Source organism: Eulemur rufifrons, chromosome 11 (assembly GCF_041146395.1).
Source record: "Eulemur rufifrons isolate Redbay chromosome 11, OSU_ERuf_1, whole genome shotgun sequence".
NCBI lineage: Eukaryota > Metazoa > Chordata > Mammalia > Primates > Lemuridae > Eulemur > Eulemur rufifrons.
Window position 1 is genome coordinate 9,607,354 of NC_090993.1, and position 23,938 is coordinate 9,631,291.

Consider the following 23,938-nt stretch of genomic DNA (forward strand, 5'->3'; position numbering starts at 1 on the left):
CTGCTTCTCTTCCAGTCTTCTCCCATTAAATGTAAACTCTCCAAGCTTTCCTCACCTTTACTTTAGGTCTGTCTTGAAGTAATCTGCCTTTTATGTCAAGAAAGGTTGTTCGTTCTGCCCTAGGCCAAAGTAGTTCTCATGTTCTTGATTCCCTTCCTTTCTATCGAAGGCCTTGTTCTATCCCATCTTCCCGTCTTGATATCTCAAGATTGCTCCACTGGCTTTTTTTTTTTTTTTTTTTTTTAAATCAGTGTACCAAGAGGACGGAAATGTATATTTATGAAGTATCCGTTGGGTGCTGGATGCTTTATATGTTTTCCTGAAGAGTTTACTGACCTGTAATAGAGATCAAAGCACTTGGCACTGCCTCCCATTCTTGATGCACACGTAAATGCCTTTAAAGGTTTGGAAAGCACTGGTTTATTGTAATCAGAGTTTCTTTCCTATAATCTCTCCCCACTCCAATCCATCTTTCTCACAGTTACGCCTTCTGGTCCTTTCATTAATTTTGTAATATTTATGTTATTGAATACATAGGACTGTACAGTATAATAGCTTAGTTTTTCTATACTCTGTACTGGTTGGTAAATAGTAAATACAATAAGGAATACTATTAGTAATATAAATTTCAATATTAACCCAATAGTTCAAATTGTGAGAATGATTCATGACCCTTGATTAATGAGTATCCTGTTACAGAGCTATCTGGGAAACATTTGCCTTGTCATACACATTCTTTATAAAGCACTCTGTGCTTTAGGGGAATGCCCAATTTATTATCTTTGAATTATATTTATCCCTGTACATAAAGAAAAATAATGTAGCAGAAGATCTCAGAGTTCATATAGTGAGTAATGGACATATTTAGACCTCAGTGGGTGTAGTAATACTAATGATAAGCTGAAAAGTAATTTGTAAATCTCGCCAAAGCTTGTAAAGTCACTTAAAAGAAATTGTAAAATGAGAATAGTCATTTTACAATTGACTACATTTGAAGACTAAAAAAGTTTTAAAGAGATTTAGCTTTAATAAATGATATTCTAACAGAGATGTCAGTAATTTATAAGGAAGCAATGGTTTATTGAAGCTGACAGATTAAGTCAGTTAAGCAAAAAGAATTGGACATAGAAAACCAAGTCAAGGAAATTGAAAATGAAGCAGAAGGTTATTGAAACAAATTGCCATTTGAAACAAAGTAGTAATTTAAAGAGACTAATAGATTTTCTAATAAATTTTATGAAAATGCATTGTGGTTTGATAACAAAAGTGAAAGTATAATTTTTTTAAGTTTGTTCAATTTATTGAATCTTGAAACTTGGCCAATTAAGGTTTTAAAAGCTCTGTGAATTGAACCAAAATAAAATTATTCCTTTTAATAAATGAATTAGTACTAAAGATAAGATATATAAAATTTCAGAGAGTATAATAAAGCTTAGAAAAAAGTCTGAATATAAATGCTGATAGTTCAGAGGAAAGCAAGTGAGAATTCCGCACCATGAAGAATGTCACAAATATGGGGAGAAATTCTCCATTTATTGAAATTACAAGCTGCCTCTGATTATCAATTTAATGAGGAAATTGGAAGAATTTGATACTGTTTCCTGTGTCACATCATGGCTCAGATAGGAATATCATTTGGCTGGTGACTGCTGCAAGAAGCCAAAGATCACAGTACTAATTTCCTACTGGCTTAGAATATCATCATGGAATATATGGATAATTAATATTGCCTGACTTATTTTCTTAGAGCTCTTCTCTTCTTTCAGCCCATCTTGCACACAACTTCCAGATTAATATTAACTATTTGCTCTTATTTTGTATATCTCTGATCAAAAATCCTTTTTTTCTTTTAAAGACTAGTCAAGTGCAGTAGTGATAAGGGGGTTTTTTTGGTTTTTTGGGTTTTTTTGTTTGTTTGGTTTTGGGTTTTTTTTTTTTTTTGAGAAACAGAGTCTCACTATGGTTGCCCAGGCTGGTCTCAAACTTCTGAGCTCAAGTGATTCTCCCACCTCAGCCTCCATAATATCTGAGACTACAGGTATGTACAACCACCTCCAGCTTCAAAATTTTTGTTGTTGTTGCCCAGGCTAGAGTGCAATGGCGTCATGACAGCTCACTGCAACCTCAAACACCCGGGCTCAAGAGATCTTCCTGACTTAGCCTCCTATGAGGCTGGCAGAACAGGTGCACATCACCCCTCCAGCTAATTTTTTTTTTTTTTGTTGGGAGGGGTTCTCCCTATGTTGCCCACACTGGTCTCAAACTCCTGGCCTCAAGCAGTCCTCCTACCTCAGCCTCCCAAAGTGCTAGGATTATAGACATGAGCTAATGCGCCTGGCCCAATTCACCCTTTTAAAGTATACAATTCAGTGGGTGTTATATTCATAGGAATATGCAACCATCATCACAATCTAATTTTAGAACATTTTTTCTTCTGCTAAAAGAAAATTCCATTCCCATTAGCAGTCCCTCTCCATTCCCCCTACTCGACCCCTAACTCCTTGCCCTAGGCAGCCACTAACTTTCTATCTCTAAGGATTTGCCTATTCTAGGTATCATATATAAACGCAATCAAATAACATGTGCCCTTTTGTGACTGCCTTCTCTCAGTACAGTGTTGACAAGGTTCAGCCATGCTGTGTCAGTATTTCATTCCTTTTTGTGGCTGTATGATAGTCCATTGTATGAACATACTATATGTTGTTTATCCATTCATCAGCTGATGGACATTTGGATTGTTTCCATTTTTTGGCTATTATGAATAATGCTGTTCTGAACATTCAAGTACAAGTTTTTACATGGATATATTTTTTCAATTTTCTTAGATAACTAGGAGTGGAATTACGGAGTCATATGGTAACTTTATGTTTTATATTTTGAGGAGGGAATATGTTCTTAAGATATACTCCCATAAGTATACAAATACATATAAAAGTATATTCATCGCAGCATTATCTATAATAGGAAAAAAAGTAACAAATGTCCATCAATGTGAATTGAATAAGTTACAACTTGGTGATTTAATAGAGCGAAACTATTTGTATACCATAAGTATAGAAAGACAAATAGATGGGTATGAATATATATGGTGGCAATGAATATATATGAATGAATGAATGTATGTATTTGGTAGCAAAATAGTACACTGTAACCTTGAACTCCTGGGCTCAAGCCATCTTCCTACCTTAGCGTCCTGAGTAGCTGGGACTACAGGTGCACTCAACAACGCTGGGCTAATTTTTTTTTTAATTTTTTGTAGAGATGGGGGTCTTGCTATGTTGCCCAGGCTGGTATCAAATTCCCAGCTTCAAGCAATCCTCCTGCCTGGGCCTCCCAAAGTGCTGGGATTACAGGCATGGGTCACCGCACCCAGCCACAAAATACTTTTTATGAGATAATTGTGTTCTTCTCCCTCTATTTTTCCATCCTTAGTTCTAGAAAGGTACACAGACCATTTTGTGCTTTCTTGCCAAAGGAAGTTGTACAATTGTAAGGCTAAAAAAAAAAAAGTTTCTGTAGGATATTTCCCTTTCTGGCTTAATTTTCCTAAAGTCTGATTCTGTTGAAGAGATAAAGCCAGGAGTTCTGGAATGGGGCATAGAGAAAAGAAGTGACTTTAAGGACAAAGAGAAAAAGACAGGAGAGATTCCTGGGAAGGAACAAAAGTCAGCAGTTCCCAAGATTGTTGATAGTACTCTCAGGAAATTAGCAAGACTTTGAAGGGGATGACAGGAGCCTAGCCTGACTAGACAATGACATTCCCACTTTGCAACAATCCCCATCCTTGCCTGTGGCAGGGAAGCAGAGAGATGCCAGGCTTTAAAGGATCACTGCCGGCTTTAACAATAAACCGATTTATGGCTTCTATGGTAACTAGAGATGAGATGCCCCCAGGCACCTCTTAAATCCAGACGCTGATGTAACTTAGAGGTAAGGAGGCCCCGACACTAACAGAGATATAAGTTTTCTGCTAGCCTTGCAAGACGGAGGAGGAGGAAGAATGTTGATGCTCTTCAAGATGCTGGACTGAGCACATACGTTTGTCTTTTCTCCCTCTTGAGAGACTATTGAAAGGAAAGGAAAGGAATAAAAGGGGGCCGGGCACCATGCCTCATGACTAGAATCCTAGCATTTTGGGAAGCCTAGGCAGGAGGATTGCTTGAGGCCAGAGACCAGCCTGGGCAATAGTGAGACCCCATCTTTACAAAAAATTTAGCCGAGCATGATGGTGTGTACCTATACTCCAAGATATTAGGTACTCAGGAGGCTGAGGAAGGAGGATCACTTGAGCCCAGGAGTTGGAGGTTGCAGTGAGCATCATGGTGCCACTGCACTCTACCCCAGGCAATAGAGTGAGACCCTGTCTCAAAAAATAATAAAAATTAAAAGTTTAATATATCAAAATACATTGAGAATGATGGGAAGGGGTAACAACGATCCATGTTATTGAATGACAAATTCCAAAAAAAAAAATTCTGGATACAGAGAACAGACTACTGATTGGTGAAAGCAGTGGAGATAAAGCCTTGGCTAAGAGTGTGCAGAGAAGGGGTCGTGCTGACAAGGGATTCAACAGGCTCAGTAGAACCATGTGTGATCCGCCCCCACCAGCAAGATGTCCACGTTCTAATCCCCAGAGCCTATGAATGTGTCAGGTTGTATGGCGAAGGAGAGTTAAGGTGCAGATGGAATTAAGGTTGCTAATCAGATAATCTTAAAATAGGGACATTATCCTTGAAAGTGAAAGAGGGAGGCAGAAGAGCTGAGTTCTCCGCTTCGGAGTCATGGGCTGCAATCCAGGTGTCTACCAGGGCTAGGTCTCATCAGAGGCTCTGCTGGAAAGGGATCCAGTTTCAGGCTCCCTGAGCCTGTTAGAAGGATTCATTTGCTTTCAGCTATAGGATTCACGGCAACTTGCTTGTTCTAAGGCAGCAGGAGAGAGAAAGAGAGACAGAGAGACTCTAGTGCCAGTCTGCTAACAAGACAGTCTTATAAAATGTAATCCCAGGCATGACAGCCTATCATTTTTATCATAGCGAGTCACAGACCCTGCCCACACTCAAGGGGAGGGGATTAGACAGGGCTGAGTGCCAGAAAGCAGGGATCACGGGGCCACCTTAACGTCCGACTGCCTCAAATGTGCATTTTTTTGTCTTTTATTTTTGGGGGGTGGGGTGAGGAGGAAGGTATCAAAAGTGGGGGCAGCCACGTACATACCAGATGAAACTATGCTGAAATTGATGGTGACAAATCTAGTCTCGCCCCTACCCCGGCCCTGACTTTGGTCATGCAAAAGAAAGAGACAGGTGCTAGGGGTTACCTTTTTATAACTTAACTGTCTGCAGAGCACTCTGTAGACCCAACGCAACATACAAAAAGCTGCAAAAATAGAATGCAGAAGAGGTTTGCGCTGTAGGAGACCGGACTCTTGTGTTCGCGATCAGGTGAGTTACAGCAAGCAGTTAAGAGTTCAGAAAGTTTTCTCTGGGGCTGAGATAGGGTGGCGGAAGCCACAGGTTCCCGGCTGCGGAGATGCAGGGATGGAGGGGGCGGGGCTGGAGTGCTGGTTAGAATCATCCTGTCAGTTGCATGGTGGAATAACCTATCTATATTTTTTTGTTTGTTGGGCTTTTTTCATTTAGCATAATTATTTTGAGATTCATACATGTTGTTGTATATATCAATAATTCATTCCTTTTTATTGTGGAGGAGTATTCCATAGTACGAATATACTGCAATTTATCCATTCATCTGTTGATGGCCATTTGAGTTGTTTCCTGGTTTGAGCTATCACAAGTAAGATTGCCATGAACATTTGTGCGTAAGTATTTCTGTGGATATATGTCTTCTTTCCTCTTGGGTAATATCTAGGAGTAGAACGGCTGAATGATATGGTAGTTGTATGTTTAACTTTTTTTTTAAAAACTGCCAAACTGATTTCCAAAATGGTTGTACATTCCCAAGAACATGAGAGGACTCAACAATATGAGCGTTTCGGTTCATCTGCATCCTTGCCAATACTTAGTATGGTCAATCTTTTTAATTTTGGTCATTCTGATAGGTGTGGAATATTATCTCATTGTAATTTTAATTTATGTTTTCCCCCTGACTAATATATCGATTGGTTTTTCACGTGATTATTTGCCATCCATATATCTTCGTTAGTGAAGTTTTTTTTTCCTTATTTTAGAAACAGGGTCTCGCTCTGTTGCCCAGGCTGAAGTGCAGTGGCCTGATTATAGCTCATTGTAACCTCACACTCCTGGGCTCAAGTGATCTTTCTACCTCAGCCTCTTGAGTAATTGGGATTATAGGCATGCACCACCAAGCATGGCTAATAATCTTTTAAATTTTTTTGTAGAGATGGGGTCTTGCTATGTTGCCCAGGCTGGTCTTGAACTCCTAGCCTCAAGCGATCCTCCCACCTTGGCATCCCAAGTAGCTGGGATTACAGGTGTGAGCCACCATGCTCCACTAATTTTTCTATTATTATTTTTATTTTTAGAGATGGGGTCTGACTAGGTTGCCCAGTTTAGTCTTAAACTCCTGGCCTCAAGTGATTCTCCTGCCTCAGCCTCCCAAAGTGCTGGGATTATAGGTGTGAACCACTGTGTCTGGCCTTGCTGAAGTTTTGCCTCAAATCTGTTGCCCACTTTTCTGTTGGGTTGTTTTCTTATTGAATTTTGAGGGTTTTAAATATATTCTAGATCGAATGGACTCATAAACACTTATTTTATTTTGGGGGTTATAACCCAATGCAAGGCAGTTCTCTGAAGATGAGACAATCCTTGAAGGGGCAGATAGCTGAAGGTTGTTACTGACAGCATTACTTGTATTAGGGTTCTCCAGAGAAACAGAATCAATAGGCTCTATAGAGATAGTCTCACTCCGTTGCCCTGAGTAAAGTGCTGTGGCATCAGCCTAGCTCACAGCAATCTCAAACTCCTGGGCTCAAGCGATCCTCCTGCCTCAGCCTTCCGAGTAGCTGGGACAACATGCGAGCACCATAACGCCTGGCTAATTTTTCTATTTTTAGTAGAGATAGGATCTCGTTCTTGCTCAGGCTGGTCTCGAACTCCTGAATTCAAGCGATCCTCCCGCCTGGGCCTCCCAGAGTGCTAGGATTACATACGTGAGCCACCGCGTCCAGCTGAGATTTTTTTTTTTTTTTTAAGACAAGCTCTCTCTCTGTGTCCCAGCCTTGAGTACAGTGTCACAGTCATACCTCACAGCAACCTCAAACTCCTGGACTCAAGGGATCCTCCTGTCTCAGCCTCCTGAGTAGCTGGGACTATAGGCGTGAGCCACCACGCCCAGTTAATTTTTTTATTTTTTGTAAAGACAGGTTCTTGCTATGTTGCCTAGGCTGGTCTTGAACTCTTGGGCTCAAGGGATCCTCCTACTTTGACTTCCCGGAGTGCTGGGATTACAGGCATCAGCCACTGCCCCCAGAGAGAATAGGTATTTGTAGAGGAAATGATGAATTCCATTTTGGACAACTTGAATTTGATCAAGATGTGGAAGTTATCCAACATATAGTTGGCTGTTGAAACTGTTAGAAGACTATTTCAGTCTGAATACTAGAATCTACTTTAGACTCCCTGATAATTGATCTGGAATTAAACTGTTCTAGCTAACATTTTTAGCTGATATTGTTTTCCCAAATCATTCTTTTTTTATATATTGAATAGTCATCTAGCGGTAACCTGCAATCTCTTTTATCTTAAAGTATTTAGTCTTTATCTTTCCCTCAGCCTAAATGATATGTAGAGTTGTCAAATTTTATTTGACATATTAATGATGAACATGGGTGTTGAACTCTATGGTAATTACGGCTCTTTCTATTGCAAGCAACTGAAACCCAACTCAAACTAATTTAATCATAAAGGAAATTGGCTGGAACATGTAACTGGGAAGTCCAGAGGTGTTTCTGACTTTAGGCATCGCTAAATATGGGGCTCGAATGGCTAACTCTCCCCTCTTTTCTCCTCTCAGGTCTGTTGACTTTATTTGTCTTTTTATGTTGGCCTCATTCTCTGATGTTAAGGACAAGCTCTTCCCATGTGGCAGGAAAAATGGTCATTGACATCGAAGGCCCATATCCACCAAGTACCATGACCTCAAAGGAAAAATCTCTTTTCTTCTAGCTGTAGCAGTAAAGTCCTGGGAAGCACTTTGATTGGCCTGTTTTGGGTCATATTGCTATCTTTGTGACATGTGACATGAATAAGAGAATAGGGCACTCTGATGGTCAGACCTGAGTCATGGATCTTGTGGCCACACTGTGGGCAGGGTAGGACTGGGGGAAGTAAAACAAAGCTTTATGCTATAGACCAGCGTGCTAGTCAGGGCTCTCCAGAGAAACAGAACCAATAGGGTGTGTGTGTGTGTGTGTGTGTGTGTACATATACACACACATATAGAGAAAGAGAGACATTTATTGGAAAGAATTAGCTATAAAGCCATAATGGAAGACAGTATGGAAGTTTCCTCAAAAAATTAAAAAAAGAACTACCATATGATCCATTAATCCCACTGCTGGCTATATATTCCAAGAAATGAAATCAGTATGTCAAAGAGATACCTGCATTCCTACCTTCATTGCAGCATTATTCACAATGGCCAAGATAGGGGAATCAACTTCAGTGTCTGTCAATAGATAAGTGGATGAAGAATATGTGGTATTACTATATTGCTGGGCTGGGCTCAGTGGCCCGTGCCTGTAGTCCAGCTGCTGAGGAGGCTGAGGCAGGAGGATTGCTTGAGCCCAGGAGTTTGAGTCCAGCCTGGGCAATATAGCCAGACCCAGTCCCTTGAAAAATAAATATATTAAATTAAATTAAATAATGAACATGTGGTGTATATACGCAATGGAATACTATTCAGCTTTTAAAAAAAGAAGGAAATCCTATCATTTGTAACAACATGGATAAACCTAGAGAATATTATGTTAAGTGAAATAAGCTAGGCACAGGAAGACAAATACTGCACAGCTTCACTTATATGTGGAATCCAAAAAGTTTAACTAATAGAAACAGAGAGTGAAACGGTGGTTACCGGGGCTGGTGAGGGGTGTGGAATGTTGGGAAGATGTTGGTCAAAGATAGGAAATTTGGCCGGGCACGGTAGCTTACACCTGTAATCCTAATACTCTGGGAGGCTGAGGCAGATGGATTGTTTGAGCTCAGGAGTTCGAGACCAGCCTGAGCAAGAGCAAGACCCCGTCTCTACTAACAATAGAAAGAAATTATATGGACAACTAAAAATATATAGAGAAAAAATTAGCCGGGCATGGTGGCACATGCCTGTAGTCCCCGCTACCCGGGAGGCTGAGGCAGGAGGATCACTTGAGCCCAGGAGTCTGAGGTTGCTGTGAGCTAGACTGTTGCCACAGCACTCTAGCCCAAGCAACAGAGTGAGACTTTGGAGACTCTGTCTCAAAAAAAAAAAAAAAGAAAAAAAAATTAAAAAAAAAAAAAGATGAAATTTGAGTTAGAGGAAGAAGTTTAGGAGATCTACTGGACAATGTGACTATGGTTAATAACAATGTATTATATTCTTGAAAATTGTTGAGAAAGTATATTTTAAATGTTCTCACCACACACACACATATGATAAGCATGTGAGATAATAGATATGTTAATTAAGGAGTCACTCTGAACCTATTTTGGCTCTAGGGGCTGCCCAGTAAAAAAAAAAATTTTTTTTTCACTTATATTAATTATATTGATTTAGTCACTCCACAATGTGTACATATTTTAAATCATCATGTTGTACACCCTAAATACATACAATTTTTATTTGTCATTTAAAAATTTAAAGATAAAAAAGAATTGGCTCATGTGATTGGGAAGACTGGCAAATCCAAAACCTACAGACAGGCTGGCAGGCTGGAGACCCAGGGAAGAGTTGTCGTAGCTCAAGTCTAAAGGCCTTCTAGAGGCAGAATTCTTTCTCCTTCGGGTGAGATCAGTCTTTGTCTCTTAAAGCTCTTAATTGATTGGATGAGGCTAACCCATGTTATGGAGGGTGTCTGCTTTATTCAAAGTCTACTGATGTAAATGTTAATTGCATCTAAAAAATACCTTCACAGCAACATCTAGAATAGTGTTTGACCAAATATCAGGATACTGTGGTCTAGCCAAGTTGACACATAAAAGTAACCATCACAACCAGCATGCCAAGAGGAGTAGTTGTGTGTCAGAAGGTGTGAAAAGTTCATAAGAAGAAAGCTGGACCTCCTCCCTTTCTTTCTTTCTTTTTTTTTTTTATTTTGACAGGGTCTAGTTCTGTCGCCCTGGCTAGAGTGCCGTGGTGTCATCATAGCTCACTGCAACCTCAAACTCCTGGGCTCAAGCGATCCTCCTGCCTCAGCCTCCTGAGTAGCTGGGACTACAGGCACATGAAACCACACCTGGCTAATGCATTTCTTTTTCACTGCTTCATCTCCAGTGCCTAAAAGTAGTATCTGCTGCAGTGCTGGCATGCACTAAATATTTACTTAACGCATGAATGATGAGACTCAAACTGGACTGCAGTGCAAATATTTGATTTTTACGTTAGAGCTTCTTGCTACATTTTAAACGTGATTTTTGCAACAAAGGAGGATCATTAACCCTATCAACCTATGCTGTAAAGAAATAAAAATAACTAGTGATATAGCCCATATGTTAAAGACTAATAGAAACAAAGCTGTGGCCAGGAGCAATGGCTCGTGCCTATAATCCTAGTGCTTTGGGAGGCAGAAGCAGGAGGATCACTTGAGCCCAGGAGATGAAGCCCAGCCTGGGCAACACAGCAAGCCCCCATCTGTGTAAAACATTAAAAAAATTAGTCAAGTGGTGGCACACACCTGTAGTCCTAGCTACTTGAGAGGCCGAGACAGGAGGATTGCTTGAGCTCAGGAGTTGAGGATGCAGTGAGCTGTGATTGTGCCACTGCCCTGAAACCTCAGTGACAGAGAGAGAGACCCTGAAAAAAAAAGATGCAAAGCTGTAGTCTAACAAAGTTAGATTTGTTAACTGGCCTAAGAAAAAAGGTAAGAGACAGGGATAGTTTAGGATTTGGTGGAGTTTAGATAAGAGTTAAATGAAGCAGATTCCAAGGCTTTGATTCCTTGAAAGCTATAAAGTCAAAATAAATGTAGAATGTCATACTTGAAGCTCTATACTTGGAATGGAAAAGTGTCTAAATGACCCTCATGGCTCAGATCCTCCAGGCAAGAGTGGGGTGTTCCATTCTTACTGATAGGATTTCAAAGAGCAAAGCTTCTCAAAGTTTATTTTGAGGAACAAAGTTTCTGAGCCTATGTCCTTCTCTTAATTAACAAAAGCAGATTCACACTGGATATATATCTCCACCTATTGAAATCATGCTCAACTTTAATATTCGGCATGAATGTTACCTCCTTGAAGGTAGGTAACATGCAATTTCCCCTTGGTTGGGTTTAAAGGCCTCTTTTATTTTCAACAACAATAATAATAGTATAGGGAGGGGTGGTGTTAGCCAAAGGTTGGTTAAAAGTGTGGTCCCCAACGCCCAAGCCTCAGACCGGTACCTGTCTGTGGCCTGTTAGGAACCGGCTGCACAGCTGGTAACCAAGGGAAGCTTCCTCCGTATTTACAGCCACTTCCCATTGCTAGCATCACTGCCTGAGCCCCACCTCCATTAGATTCTGCATTATGGTGAGTTGTATAATTATTTCATTATGTATTACAATGTAATAATAATAGAAATAAAGTGCACAATAAATGTAATGCGCTTGAATCATCCTGAAACCATCCCTCCCCCACTCCCTGCCATCCATGGAAAAATTGTCTTCCACGAAACTGGTCCCTGGTGCCAAAAAGGTTGGGGGCCACTGGGTTAAAGGATACAAAAGTACAGCTAGATAGAAGGACTATGTTCTAGTGTTCTATAGCACTATAGGGTGACTATAATTAACAACAATTTATTATATATTTCCAAATAGCTAGAAGAGTGGATTTTGAATGTTCCCAACACAAAGAAATGACAAATGTTTGAAGTGATGGGTATACTGATTACACCAATTTGATCATTACACACTGTATAGATGTATCGAAATATCACACTATACCCCATACATGTATTGAAATATCACACTACACCTTATACCCCATAAATATGTACAGTATGTACATAAATGGGTACAATATGTACAGTTATTGAGTCAATTAAAACTAATAAAAGCAAAAATAAAAAAATTAAAAATAATAGCATAGGTATTGTGGTGTTTTGGTTTTTTTTTTTTTTTTTTTGAGACAGAGTCTCACTCTGTTGCCCTGGGTAGAGTGCAGTGGCATCATTGCAGCTCACTGCAACCTCAAACTCCTGGGCTCAAGTGATTCTCCTGCCTCAGCCTCCCGAGTAGCTGGGACAACAGGCGTGCATCACAACGCCTGGCTAATTTTTCTATTTTTAGTAGAGACAGGGTCTCGTTCTTCCTTAGGCTGGTCTCGAACTCCTGAACTCTAGCAATCCTCCTGCCTCGGCCTCCCAGAGTGCTGGGATTACAGGTGTGAGCCATCTCTCCCAGCTGGTATCGTGTGTTTTAACCATGTGCCAGACTCCATTGCTAAGTGCTTATTTATGTGTCATCTCATCTGATCCTCACAACTAACCAATGAGACAGTTATTAGTTTTTAACATATGAGAAAACTGACGCATAGCTTGTCCAGGTAGTTGCTTTTTCTATTATTGTATTTACTTTCATTCTGTCTTATGCTTTAGCTAATTTTTTTCTTTCAGTTTTGGAGGCCTCAACATGAGAACTAAAATAAAATCTTAAGCCTCCCCAGCTGAATGAATTGACCCCTCTTAGTCAAGGGAACTCCAGAAATACCCTAAAGCTGAGTTGCTGGCCATGAGAAGGGAGGTCAGACAAGCTTGGTCAATCCCCCTTCCCTTCTGGGAGATACCCTTTGTAACTCATTAACAGGCCTAAGACTATGCAAGGCAAAGCTTAAACCACACCTGCAGGTCATCAGTTTACTTAACAGATCACTAGAGTCTGTAAATATGTCAGGTGGCTTGTCTCTGATCAACAGACTTAAAACACTTCAAGCCTTTAGACAAAACTTTGTTTCTTTAACCAATAAAAATCAAAGAATCTTTAAACCCGCCTATAACCTGTAATGCCCCACTTCGAAATATCCCGCTTTTTTTTGACCAAACCAATGTACACCTTGCACGTATTTGATTTATGACTTTACATGTAATTCCTATCTCCCTGAAATGTACAAAACCAAACTGTAACCCAACCACCTTGCTCAAAGCTTCTTGGGTGTGGCTCTCTGGGCCATGGTAGCACATATTCGGCTCAGAATACACCACCTCTTTTAAATTATTTTACAGAGTTTGGGTTATTTTCCGTTGACAAACATTATATTCTTCTCTGTGACCATCCCGTGCTTCCTATGTGGTACACGCTCAATAAACATGGAACTGAATCTCTACAGGACTTCTAAGTGCTTCTAGTAAGCTGGAACACACGCGTGTTCACTGGGTTGCTCTGTCATCCCAGGTCTCTGCGCTAGGAAATCGCTCCGGAAGCACAGGGGCGGGTGCGGGGCTTGGGTAGGCGACCAAACCTCCTTCCACCAATACTGTCGCAGACAATGACGTCAGCGCGCCAGCGGCCGCCGCTCTCGCCCGAGGAGGCGGGACTTCCTGTCTTGCTACAGTACTTCCGGCCAGAGCCGGGAGCTTTGCAGGTGTACTGTTCGCTCGCTGAAGAGGCCCTTGCTCAGACCTCCTGGGATGTCCGAGGGCAGGTGAGCTTCGTGGGGTTCTGGGGAGCTGAGGGAGTCGGGCGTTCCTGGCCAGTGCTCCACCCTGCAGTGCTCTCGGTCTTTTATTCCTCTCCTAGAGTCTTCCCAGGTTGCTGGAGCCGGGCGTTGCCTGCTCCCTGCCGCTTTAATCGAACCCAGACTTGCGGGCCGAAGGGAGTGGGGCCAGCCGGGTTGGCAGCGCCGCCCTGCGCTTGGTGGAAAGCCTTATTTTGGAGTAGCCGATCGTGAGCCCTTGTTTTTTAAGCTTGTCACAGAAAATTGGCATGTCACTTTGGAAGGGGCGTAATTGGTACAGGCGACCAAAGACTTGACTTGGCGTCATCTTAGAGCAAGAGCCCCGTTCTTCCAAATCAGTTAACATTTGTGATGAAGGAGAAATAACGTTAACTAGGTGGAGAACTTTTAAAAGAATTTTTACATGGTGTTTACTACCACCTGGGGACTGTTCTGTAATAATTTGTGGGAGGATCCCAATGAGGGTGTGACAGTCCTGTCCCTAAAGAAGCAGTCCGGTCGGGAAGAGAAGGTTAACAAATGCCAAACTGTTAGGGAAAGAAGAGGTAGAGATGAAGAGAGACTTCTCTTTTGTCCGACGTTAATATAGCCACGGCTGTTGTCTTTTGATATTTGCTTCATAACTTCTTTCATCTTTTTAGTTTTAGCTTTTCCGTATGCTCGTATTTTATGTGCTGTTGTAAACAGCATATCGCTGGGGATTTTTTTTTTTTTTTTTTTAACCTAAGCCAACAGTCTGCATTTTACTGGCAGGTTTATTGTATTTACATTAAGTGTCGCTGCTGAGATATTTGTTCAGATCAAAACCTTATCCCTGACTCATTTAATCTATCAGCAAATCCTATGGACTCCACCTTCAGAGTCTATCCACCAGACTCACAAGCCCTTCTCATCGCCTTCGTTTGTCCATGTTACGTCCTTTCTCACCTGGATTGCCGCTGCAGCCATCAAACTAGTTTTTCAGCATGTTCAAATCACAGCATCTAGAGTGATCTTCCTTAAAAAAAAAATAATCATCATCTCTTTCCTCTCAAAAAACCCTTCGAGGACTACACATTTCACTCAGCGTAAAGGCCAAAGTCTTTAGAGTGGCCTCCGAGGTCTTGTATGACCTGGTCCTGCTTCAATCTCAAATCTTTTGCTAGTCTCCTGTTTGCTTTACTGAATGGTCCCTCCAGTGCATCCTAGCCCCAGGATATTTGCACTTGCTGTTCATTGCCTGGAATGGTCTTCTCTCATAAATCCACATGGTTTAGTTCTTTGCCTCCCTCATAATTTTGGGACTGTTACCTTCCCAGTGAGGCCTTCTGTGACAAGCCACCTTTATCCTTAGGATATCTGTTGCACTCATTGTCCTTGTGCTTTTCATCATATGATATGCCATGTGATTCAGTCATTTATCTGGTTCTCCCTTGCTAGGATATAAGGCAGGTATTTTTCTATTTTTCGTTTACTGCTGTATCCCTACTGCCTAAAACAGCATCTGGCTTTTCATAGACACTCCACAATATAATGTTGAATGAATGAATTTGGGCTTTTTCTACCATGTTACACTTTGTATTTCCTATACTTTTTCTCCTTTCTTGCCTTTTTTGGAGTGAGGTTTTTTTTTTTTTTTTTTGGTTGAGACAGAGTCTCACTTTGTTGCCCAGGCTAGAGTGAGTGCCGTGGCATCAGCCTAGCTCACAGCAACCTCAAACTCCCGGGCTCAAGCGATCCTACTGCCTCAGCCTCCCGAGTAGCTGGGACTACAGGCATGCGCCACTATGCCCGGCTAATTTTTTCTATATAGATTTTTAGTTGTCCATATAATGTCTTTCTATTTTTAGTAGAGATGGGGTCTCGCTCAGGCTGGTCTCGAACTCCTGACCTTGAGCAATCCACCCGCCTCGGCCTCCCAGAGTGCTAGGATTACAGGCGTGAGCCACCGCGCCCGGCCTGGAGTGAGTTTTTTGTTTTTTCTCTTTTTACTTTTCCCCTTCTACTTGTTTGGAAGAGATGTTACTCTGTATATTTCTGTTCTTATAGTGGTTAACTTTTAATTTTTAATTTTATTGTGCATACTTAATCGAATCTAATCATAATGTAACCCTGTAGACAATATAGTTTTTACCATTAAGGTACTGATTTTAAACAGGTTTTCTGGAGCACCTCAGTATTTAATTACTTTTATAAGATGACAGATCACACCTGTAATCCCAGCACTTTGGAAAGCTGAAGTGGGAGGATCATTTGAGCCCGGGAGTTCAAGATTAACCTGGGGAACACTGGAGACCCCATCTCTACTAAAAACAACAACAACAAAACAAAAAAAGGTGTGAGTGTTCAATAATAAAACTAGTAGTTGTTACTATTTTTTGGTGGTTTTCTTTTTTTTTTCCCCTTTGATTTATGTAAGTCAGTTTATCATACATTTTAATAGAATATTTATCATATACTTAACAGTTCGAAGTTTATAAAAGAAGCATATGACACTCTCCCTACCTTAGCACTTTGCTGGGAATATATGCAGGAAGGACAATTGGACAAGGATATGATAGACATATTAAGTGTGAAATGAATATTATCCAGAAAGTAGTTAGGGACCAGAAAGGGGAAACATCATAGTGTGCCAGTTATTAGGAAGAGCTGGAGTGAATTGTGGGTTTGGTGTAGCTTAAGGTCATTGGTGTTTAGAGAGAAGACGTGCCTACGCTTTCTGTGGAAATGCCTGAAGCTTTTTGGCGGAGCTCCTTAAAATGCTGTGAGATAATTCAGCCTGTGAGGGCAAAGGAAGTTTCGGGAGTGTGTAGTACAACTTGGGCAGAGGCTTTTACATTAGGCATGAAGTATATGAAAAAACAGCAGGACCTTATGCTATGTGAAATAAACCAGCGACTACAATACAGTACTGTATGATTCCACTTCTGAGGTATCTAGTCAAATTCATAGAAACAAATAGTCCCCCCCACCTTCCGGGGGAGTGGGGGAAGAGGCAATGGGGAGTTGTTGTTTAATGGACATAGAATTTCAGTTTTGCAGACAAAAGGCCTAGAGGTTGGTGGCACTGCTATGTGAATGTACTTAGTGCAACTGAACTGTACAGTTAATGATTAAGATAAATTTTGTTATATGTATTTTACCACAATTAAAAATAAAAGAGCAGACAGGTTTGTCTAAAATTAGGCTAAATACTTGGAAATTGTTTCTTTCTGGGTGGTAATTTTTCTTTTAAATGTTTGAAGGTATTCTGCGTTCTTCATCTAGTCTCCCAACGTGAACTTCCAATCAGTGAAACCCTCTTAGATTTCCCTACCTGGAAAGCTAGTCTCTTATTCTCTGGTTATTTTTAAGGTGCTCGCTCGTGATGATTAACCAGGGCATGATTTCCATGTAAAGCCTTCATTCACTTTTAACCCACGTGGTTCTCTTTCACTGAACTTGATCCTTGTGTTCCTAATTGTAGGTCTTAATTTTTTTCTGCTGTTATCTTTCCCAAATAGACTGTAAATTAGTTGCAAGAGCACGTCTTTTATTTCCTTAGCTTCTTCACCATGACAGAAAGGTTAAGGCACATAAATACTCACAACTTGTTAGTGCCTGAACCAGGATTACTACCTGGAGCTCCTAAATCTCAATTAAGTGCATTCCTCATTGATGTCGATGTTTCTTTGATAGATGTCCTAAGTGGCGTCAGTGAATCAATGATACTTCAGACCTGATAGCAATTATTTGGGTACAAGTAAAAAAAATTTTTTTTTTTTTTAAAGAGATGGAGTCTCATTATGTTGCTCAGGCTGATCTCCAACTCCTGGGCTCGAGAGATCCTCCCACCTTGGCCTTCCAAAGTGCTGGGATTATAGGCATGAGCCACCGTGCCCAGCTTTTGGTACAATTTTGAACAAACATCAGGGAATGATTTAGGAAAATAAATTTAGAAATATGGAATCCATACTGAAAAGTCTTTTTTTCTAATAGTCACAAAATGCAAGTGTTTTTACCTTGTCTGTTTTGCATCAAACAACGTTTTGGATCTCTTGGTGGCTAAAGAAGGTAGGAAATGTGCTAAACTGGTATTGAAATCTGTGTCTACTGTGAGCAGTAGGCTTACTGTGACTAAACTGCCCCATGATAACTACTGTTATTCTGAACTTGTATTTCTTTGGATTTATGGAATATTTTCCCACTATCTAAATATAGAATCTTGCCGGGTACGGTGGCTCACGCCTGTAATCCTAACACTTTGGGAGGCCGAGGTGGGAGGACTGCTTGAGGCCAGAAGTTCGAGAGCAACATAGTGAGACCCTGTCTCTACAAAAAAAAAAAAAAAAAAACCAACTTGGCTACTTGGGAAAGCGAGGCAGGAGGATCACTTGAGTCCAGGGTTTGAGGTTGTAGTAAGCTATGATGACACCACTGCACTCTAGCCTGGGTAACAGAGTGAGACACTGTCTCCAAAAAAAAAAACAAGGAAAGAAAAAGATTCAAGAGCTTCTTCCACTCTTAAAAAATAACAGTACAGTTAAAAAAGACACCTGATGCTGGGTGTGGTGGCACACGCCTGTAATCCTAGCACTCTGGAAGGCCGAGGCGCGAGGATCGTTTGAGCTCAGGAGTTCGAGACCAGCCTGAGCAAGAATAAGACCCCGTCTCTACTAAAAAAATAGAAATTAGCCGGAGAACTAAAAAAAAATATATATATATATATAAACAAAATTAGCCGGGCATGGTGGCACATGCCTGTAGTCCCAGCTACCCAGGAGGCTGAGGCAGGAGGATTGCTTAAGCTCAGGAGTTTGAGGTTGCTGTGAGCTAGGCTGACACCACGGCACTCTAGCCCGGGCAACAGAGCAAGACTTTGGAGACTTTGTCTCAAAAAAAAAAAAGAGAGAGAGAGAGAGAGAAAAAGACACCTGCGCACGAATGTTTATTGCAGCACAATTCACAATTGCAAAGATGTGGAATCAACCCAAGTGCCCATTAATTCATGAGTGGATTAACAAATGTGGTATATGTATACCATGGAGTACTACTCAGCTGTAAAAAAGGATGAATTAATGCCTTTTGCAACAATTTGGATGAACTAGAGACCATTCTCTTAAGTGAAGTAACTTGAGAATGGAAAAACAAACACCACATATGCTCACTATTAAATTGGAACTAACCAATGCACACATGCGACACAGAGGGAAGTAAAAATCAGTGGCAATCTGGCGGGGGTTGAGGGGTCGAGAGAGGGGGCAAAAGCCTACCTAACGGGTACAGTGAACACTATTTGCGTGATGGGCACACTCATAGCCATGACTCAATCATTAGAAAAGCAATCCATGTAACCAAACACATTTGTTCTCCCTTAATATTTTGAAATAAAAAATAACAGTTGAAGAGAGCTGTGATTGTGCCACTGCATTCCAGCCTGGGTGACAGAGCAAGACCCCCTGTCACTAACAACACCACCAAAACCCCCCCCCCCAAATCCCAACCAAAACATAACAGTTGAAGCTGGGCATGGTGGTGCATACCTGTAGTTACAGCTACTTGGGAGGCCGAGGCAGGAGGATCGTTGGAGCCCAGGAGTTCAGGGTTATATTGTAAAGTATATTTTGAGATATCTGTCACAGCTGTAATGTGATACAAAAATATTTGTGACTTCTAATGATAAGAGTCATAGGTGGTGTTGATCCATATGTCACTTTTTTTGCCTATGTTCACAATTTAGGAAAATGGTAAATTTCAGTTAAAAGTTAGTGAAAATCTTTAGTTAGAAGGTACTTTGAAGGCTCATGGACCTGAGGTAAAAACCACCTTGCTTGGGCTGTGTGTAGGTGATTAGCCTTGTGCTCCAACTTCCTGATAAGAATGAGGTCCCATTCTGTTCATTAGTTGCCTCTGAACCCCGGTCTTATTATTTCTTGCACTATGTTTCGTTTTTTTTCTTTTTCTTTTTCTTTTTTTTTTTGAGACAGAGTCTCACTCTTGCCCAGGCTAGAGTGCAATAGCATCATCATAGCTCACTGAAGCCTCCAGCACCTGTGCCCAAGCGATCCTTCTGAACAGCTGGGACTATAGGTGCATGCCACAATGGCTGGCTAATATTTTTTTTCTTTTGTAGAGACAGGATCTCACTATGTTGCTCAGGCTGGTCTTGAACTCCTGCCTTGGCCTCCCAAAGTGCTAGGATTACGAATGTGAGCCACGACACCTGGCCTTGCACTATGTTTCTTTATCCAAGCTTTCTAGATGCAACCTTTGGGTTTGTGAGAAACACCCATTTGGACTGTCCATTTTTGTGCTCTCCCTACTTTTTGGGAGAGCCGTCTATGTCGTCTTAAATCTGTTGATGTCAGGTATATTAGCCTTGACCTCCTTCCTGACTGAATTTTTTGGGTTATTACTTCACCACTGAGATTTATTCCCTTCCATCTTTCATTCCTAGTAGGCACATATAATACTCAGATTCCTTTCTTGACTTCCCAGGTAATGATCAGCTCCGTTCTAAAATACTATGCCTCTAACAGGAATTGGGAAAAATAGTTTTCAAACGAACCAAGAAAACATGATTGAGAAAAATAGATACTAAAATTTTATAGAGGAAAAAAAATTGCTCATGAAACTATTGGAATCAGATGCTGTTGAGAAGAAAGTGGGAGAACTAAAGTAGAAGCAGTGGAAGGAATTCCCAGAAGATTTCAGGAAGAGATGTGGCAAAAGCATAGTAACTGAACTTGTGGTTTCAAATGTCCATTCTAGGGAGAGATATGCAACACTGTGACTGTCACTAAAATTTGCTGAGATAGGCTCATTATTGGAACGCAAATATATGTCTTTGTTCAGAGTAATCTAATACAGCCATGCATTGCTTAACTACAGGGATATACTCTGAGAAACAAAATGTTAAGTAATTTCATGGTTGTGTGAACGCTGTAGAGTTAGTTACACAAACCTAGATGGTACAGCCTCCTACATGCCTAAGCAATATGGCAGGGGTCCCCGACCTACAGTGAATTGTATAATTATTTCAATATATATTATAATGTAATAACAATAGAAATAAAGTGCACAATAAATGTAATGTGCTGGAATCATCCCCAAACCACCCCCCTCAACCAGTCCTTGGGAAAAATTAGCTTCCATGAAAACGATCCCTGGTGCCAAAGAGGTCGGGGACGCTGCCTGGCTCCCGGGCTACAAACCTGTACAGCATGTTACTGTACTGAATAGTTAAGGCAATTGTGACACAGTGGTAAGTATTTTTGCATTTAAACAGAAAAGGCACAGTAAAATTACGGTTTGAAAGATTGCATAGAGCACTTCCCATGAATGGAGCTTGCAGAACTGGACGTTACACCGGGTGAGTCAGTGGGTGGTGAGTGAATGTGAAAGCCCAGGACATTACTGTCCACCACTGTGGGCTTATAAACACTGAACACTTAGGCTACCCTACGTTTATGAAAAATACTTTTCTTTCATCAATAATAAATTAACCTTAGCTTTCTATAATTTTTTTACTTTACAAACTTGATTTTTATTTCTTTGAGTCAAGAGTCAAAAACCTCTTTGACTTATTTGTGATAATAGCTTAAAACCAACACAGCTCTGCAAAAATATCTTTTTAATTTGCATCCATATTCTGTAAGCTTTCTTCTGTTTTCCACTTAAATTTTCTTGTTTTACATTTTAAACTTTTTTGTTAAAGGCCAGGATGATCGGAATTTTTCAGCTTCGTTACAATCTTATGGGACCATCGTGTATGCTGTCCATCGTTGACTGAAACATGCGGTGCATGACTGCAAGATTTGAGAGCTGAATAGTGGATTTCAGGAAGCTGTATACTTGTTTGGTGTTATGAATAGTGGCATTAGGATGGACAGCACATGTGAGAATAAAAGGAATAAGAAATAGAAGAGATCTGCGATTATGCTACGGATCATTTGACAAGGAGAATAAGTTTGTTGCTCTCCTAATACAGGTTATAAAAGTGGCACAAAAATAAAATAGAATTATGATGGAGATTTCAGCTATCTTAAAATCTGGAAGGCTCATTCTTTTTTAGGGAGAAGATTGGATTTTTATTTTTTACCATGTAAGTTCCTTGGAAGAAACAAAATGAGAGGAAAGATTCCTTTGGTTTGAAATCAACCAGGAGGAAGCAATAGGTGAAGTGGAAGAGATTGAAATATTGTGGGAAAGGAAACTGCTAGTTTTGAGATTCTTCCCAAAGAATAAAATGTTGAATATGATATAATTGCCTCCTGCCTCTCAGCCTCCCAAGTATTTAATAGCTGGGACTACAGGTGCACGCCACGACGCCCAACTGATTTTTCTATTTTTAGTAGAGATGGGGTCTCGCTCTTGCTCAGGCTTGTCTCAAACTCCTGAGCGCAAGCAATCCTCCCGCTTTGATCTCCCCGAAAGTGCTAGGATTACAGGCGTGAGCTACCATGCCTAGCCAGGAAAGTATATTTTGAAAAATGGAGTAGATACACCATATTTGTAAGATTCAGAGTCCCAATTAAAACTAAGCAAATGAACTCTATAAAGCCTAAAATATTGGGAATTAAATTTCAAACTATTTTTCAAATCATATTAAAATATACAGTAGCACAAAATTTACTCTCTCAACCCTTTTTTTTGTTGTTTTTTTAGAGACAAAGACTTGCTTTGTCACTCAGCTAGAGTGTGTGACCATAGCTCACTGCAGCCTCCAACTCCTGGGCTCAAGCGATCCTCCCAAGTAGCAGGGACTATAGGCCTGCACCACTGTACTCAGCTAATTTTTTAAAAATTTTTGTAGAGATGGGGTTTTGCTATGTTGCTAGGCTGGTCTCAAACTCCTGGCCTCGAGTGATTCTCTTGCCTTGGCCTCCCAAAATGCTAGGATTACGGGCATGAGCCACCGTATACCAGGCCCTCATTAATAGGAAAAAAAAAAACCACTTGTTCCAAAAACATTCTTATAACTCAGAGGTGTATAAGGAAAACAGTGGAAGTACCCCCTTCCCTAACTTAATTCCTCCTCTGTCTGATTGACAGAATGTATTCCCTGACTGTATTTTGACTTCAGTGAAGCATTTCACAAAGTTCATGATATTCTTGAATGTGAGCTGGATATTAGGTGGGCGTGTAACTACAAAGTTTTACCCACAGCGTTTATGGATTTCTGTCTTTGGTCAGTGTCTTATATTCTTTTGTTTCTATTAAAAAAATTACAAGAACAAAGCTGGGCGACACAGTTAATATGTCAGATTATTGGATGTTTAATATATACATGTGTAAAGTCCTACATTTATACATGATATTACGGTGAATTAAATCCTCCCTCCAAAACTAGTTGTACCAGCACAGATTCCAAAGTTCTTGAGGGGAATTCACAAAACTTTGTAGAAATAAGTGGCCTTTCTTCTGGTGGCAGTGTCAACAATTAACCTTTTTTTTAGTGGACAGTTTGGCCATGGCTTTCTAGAACCTTAACGATATTTATTTACTTTGAATAATTGTGTCAGTAATTTTTCCCAAAAAATTCCCATCAAAAGACAATAATAATTTAAAAATCAAAGCTGTTTTTAGCTGTTTTCTTTCTGATAGTAAGCAGTGAAAACATGCAGCATTAGAGAAATTACTAAATTGTGGTCACACTTGAACATTGAAGTGCTTAACATGATTCTATGTACAGAAAAATGTTTATAGAAAAAATGTTAAAAGAACAGAAATAGGTCTCAATTGTAATAAAACTCTGTTTACATGTTAATGAAAATTGAAAGGACACTTAAACAGTAAAAAGTGTTTTTTAGGGTAATGTAATTATAGTGAAATTTAAGCATTTAAATTTTTATGATCAGAAGATGATATTTCATCAGAAATAGTTTGGAGTTTATTTCATTGCAACCTTAATAGTAGGTAAGAGTCTTTCCCATGAAAGGGAGGAAAAGTGAATGTAATGTCTGTATTGTTAAATGAATGGCATTCAGACCTCTGTACCCCAGACAGGTCAGGTCACATTTGGAATATGGTTTTTAGTTCTAGGTATTGTATTTTAAGAATGCCATTGTTATGACCTAATACTAATAGACTGGGGAAAAAAAAACCGGAATTGGTAAATCAATTATGGGTAAACTTGGAATTCACATGAGGAT

At 40.3% G+C, this 23,938-nt stretch overlaps 1 protein-coding gene across 2 annotated transcripts in view; it reads left to right on the plus strand.

The window, feature by feature from the left end:
* The first annotated feature begins 13,734 nt into the window (after positions 1–13,734).
* Positions 13,735–23,938, plus strand: part of TBCE (tubulin folding cofactor E) — a 52,180-nt gene continuing 41,976 nt past the window's right edge. For both annotated transcript variants that reach the window (XM_069484564.1, XM_069484563.1), the window contains exon 1: positions 13,735–13,793. In XM_069484564.1, the coding sequence (XP_069340665.1) occupies positions 13,780–13,793 (14 nt within the window). In that variant the 5' untranslated portion in view covers positions 13,735–13,779. The remainder of the gene's footprint in view (positions 13,794–23,938) is intronic.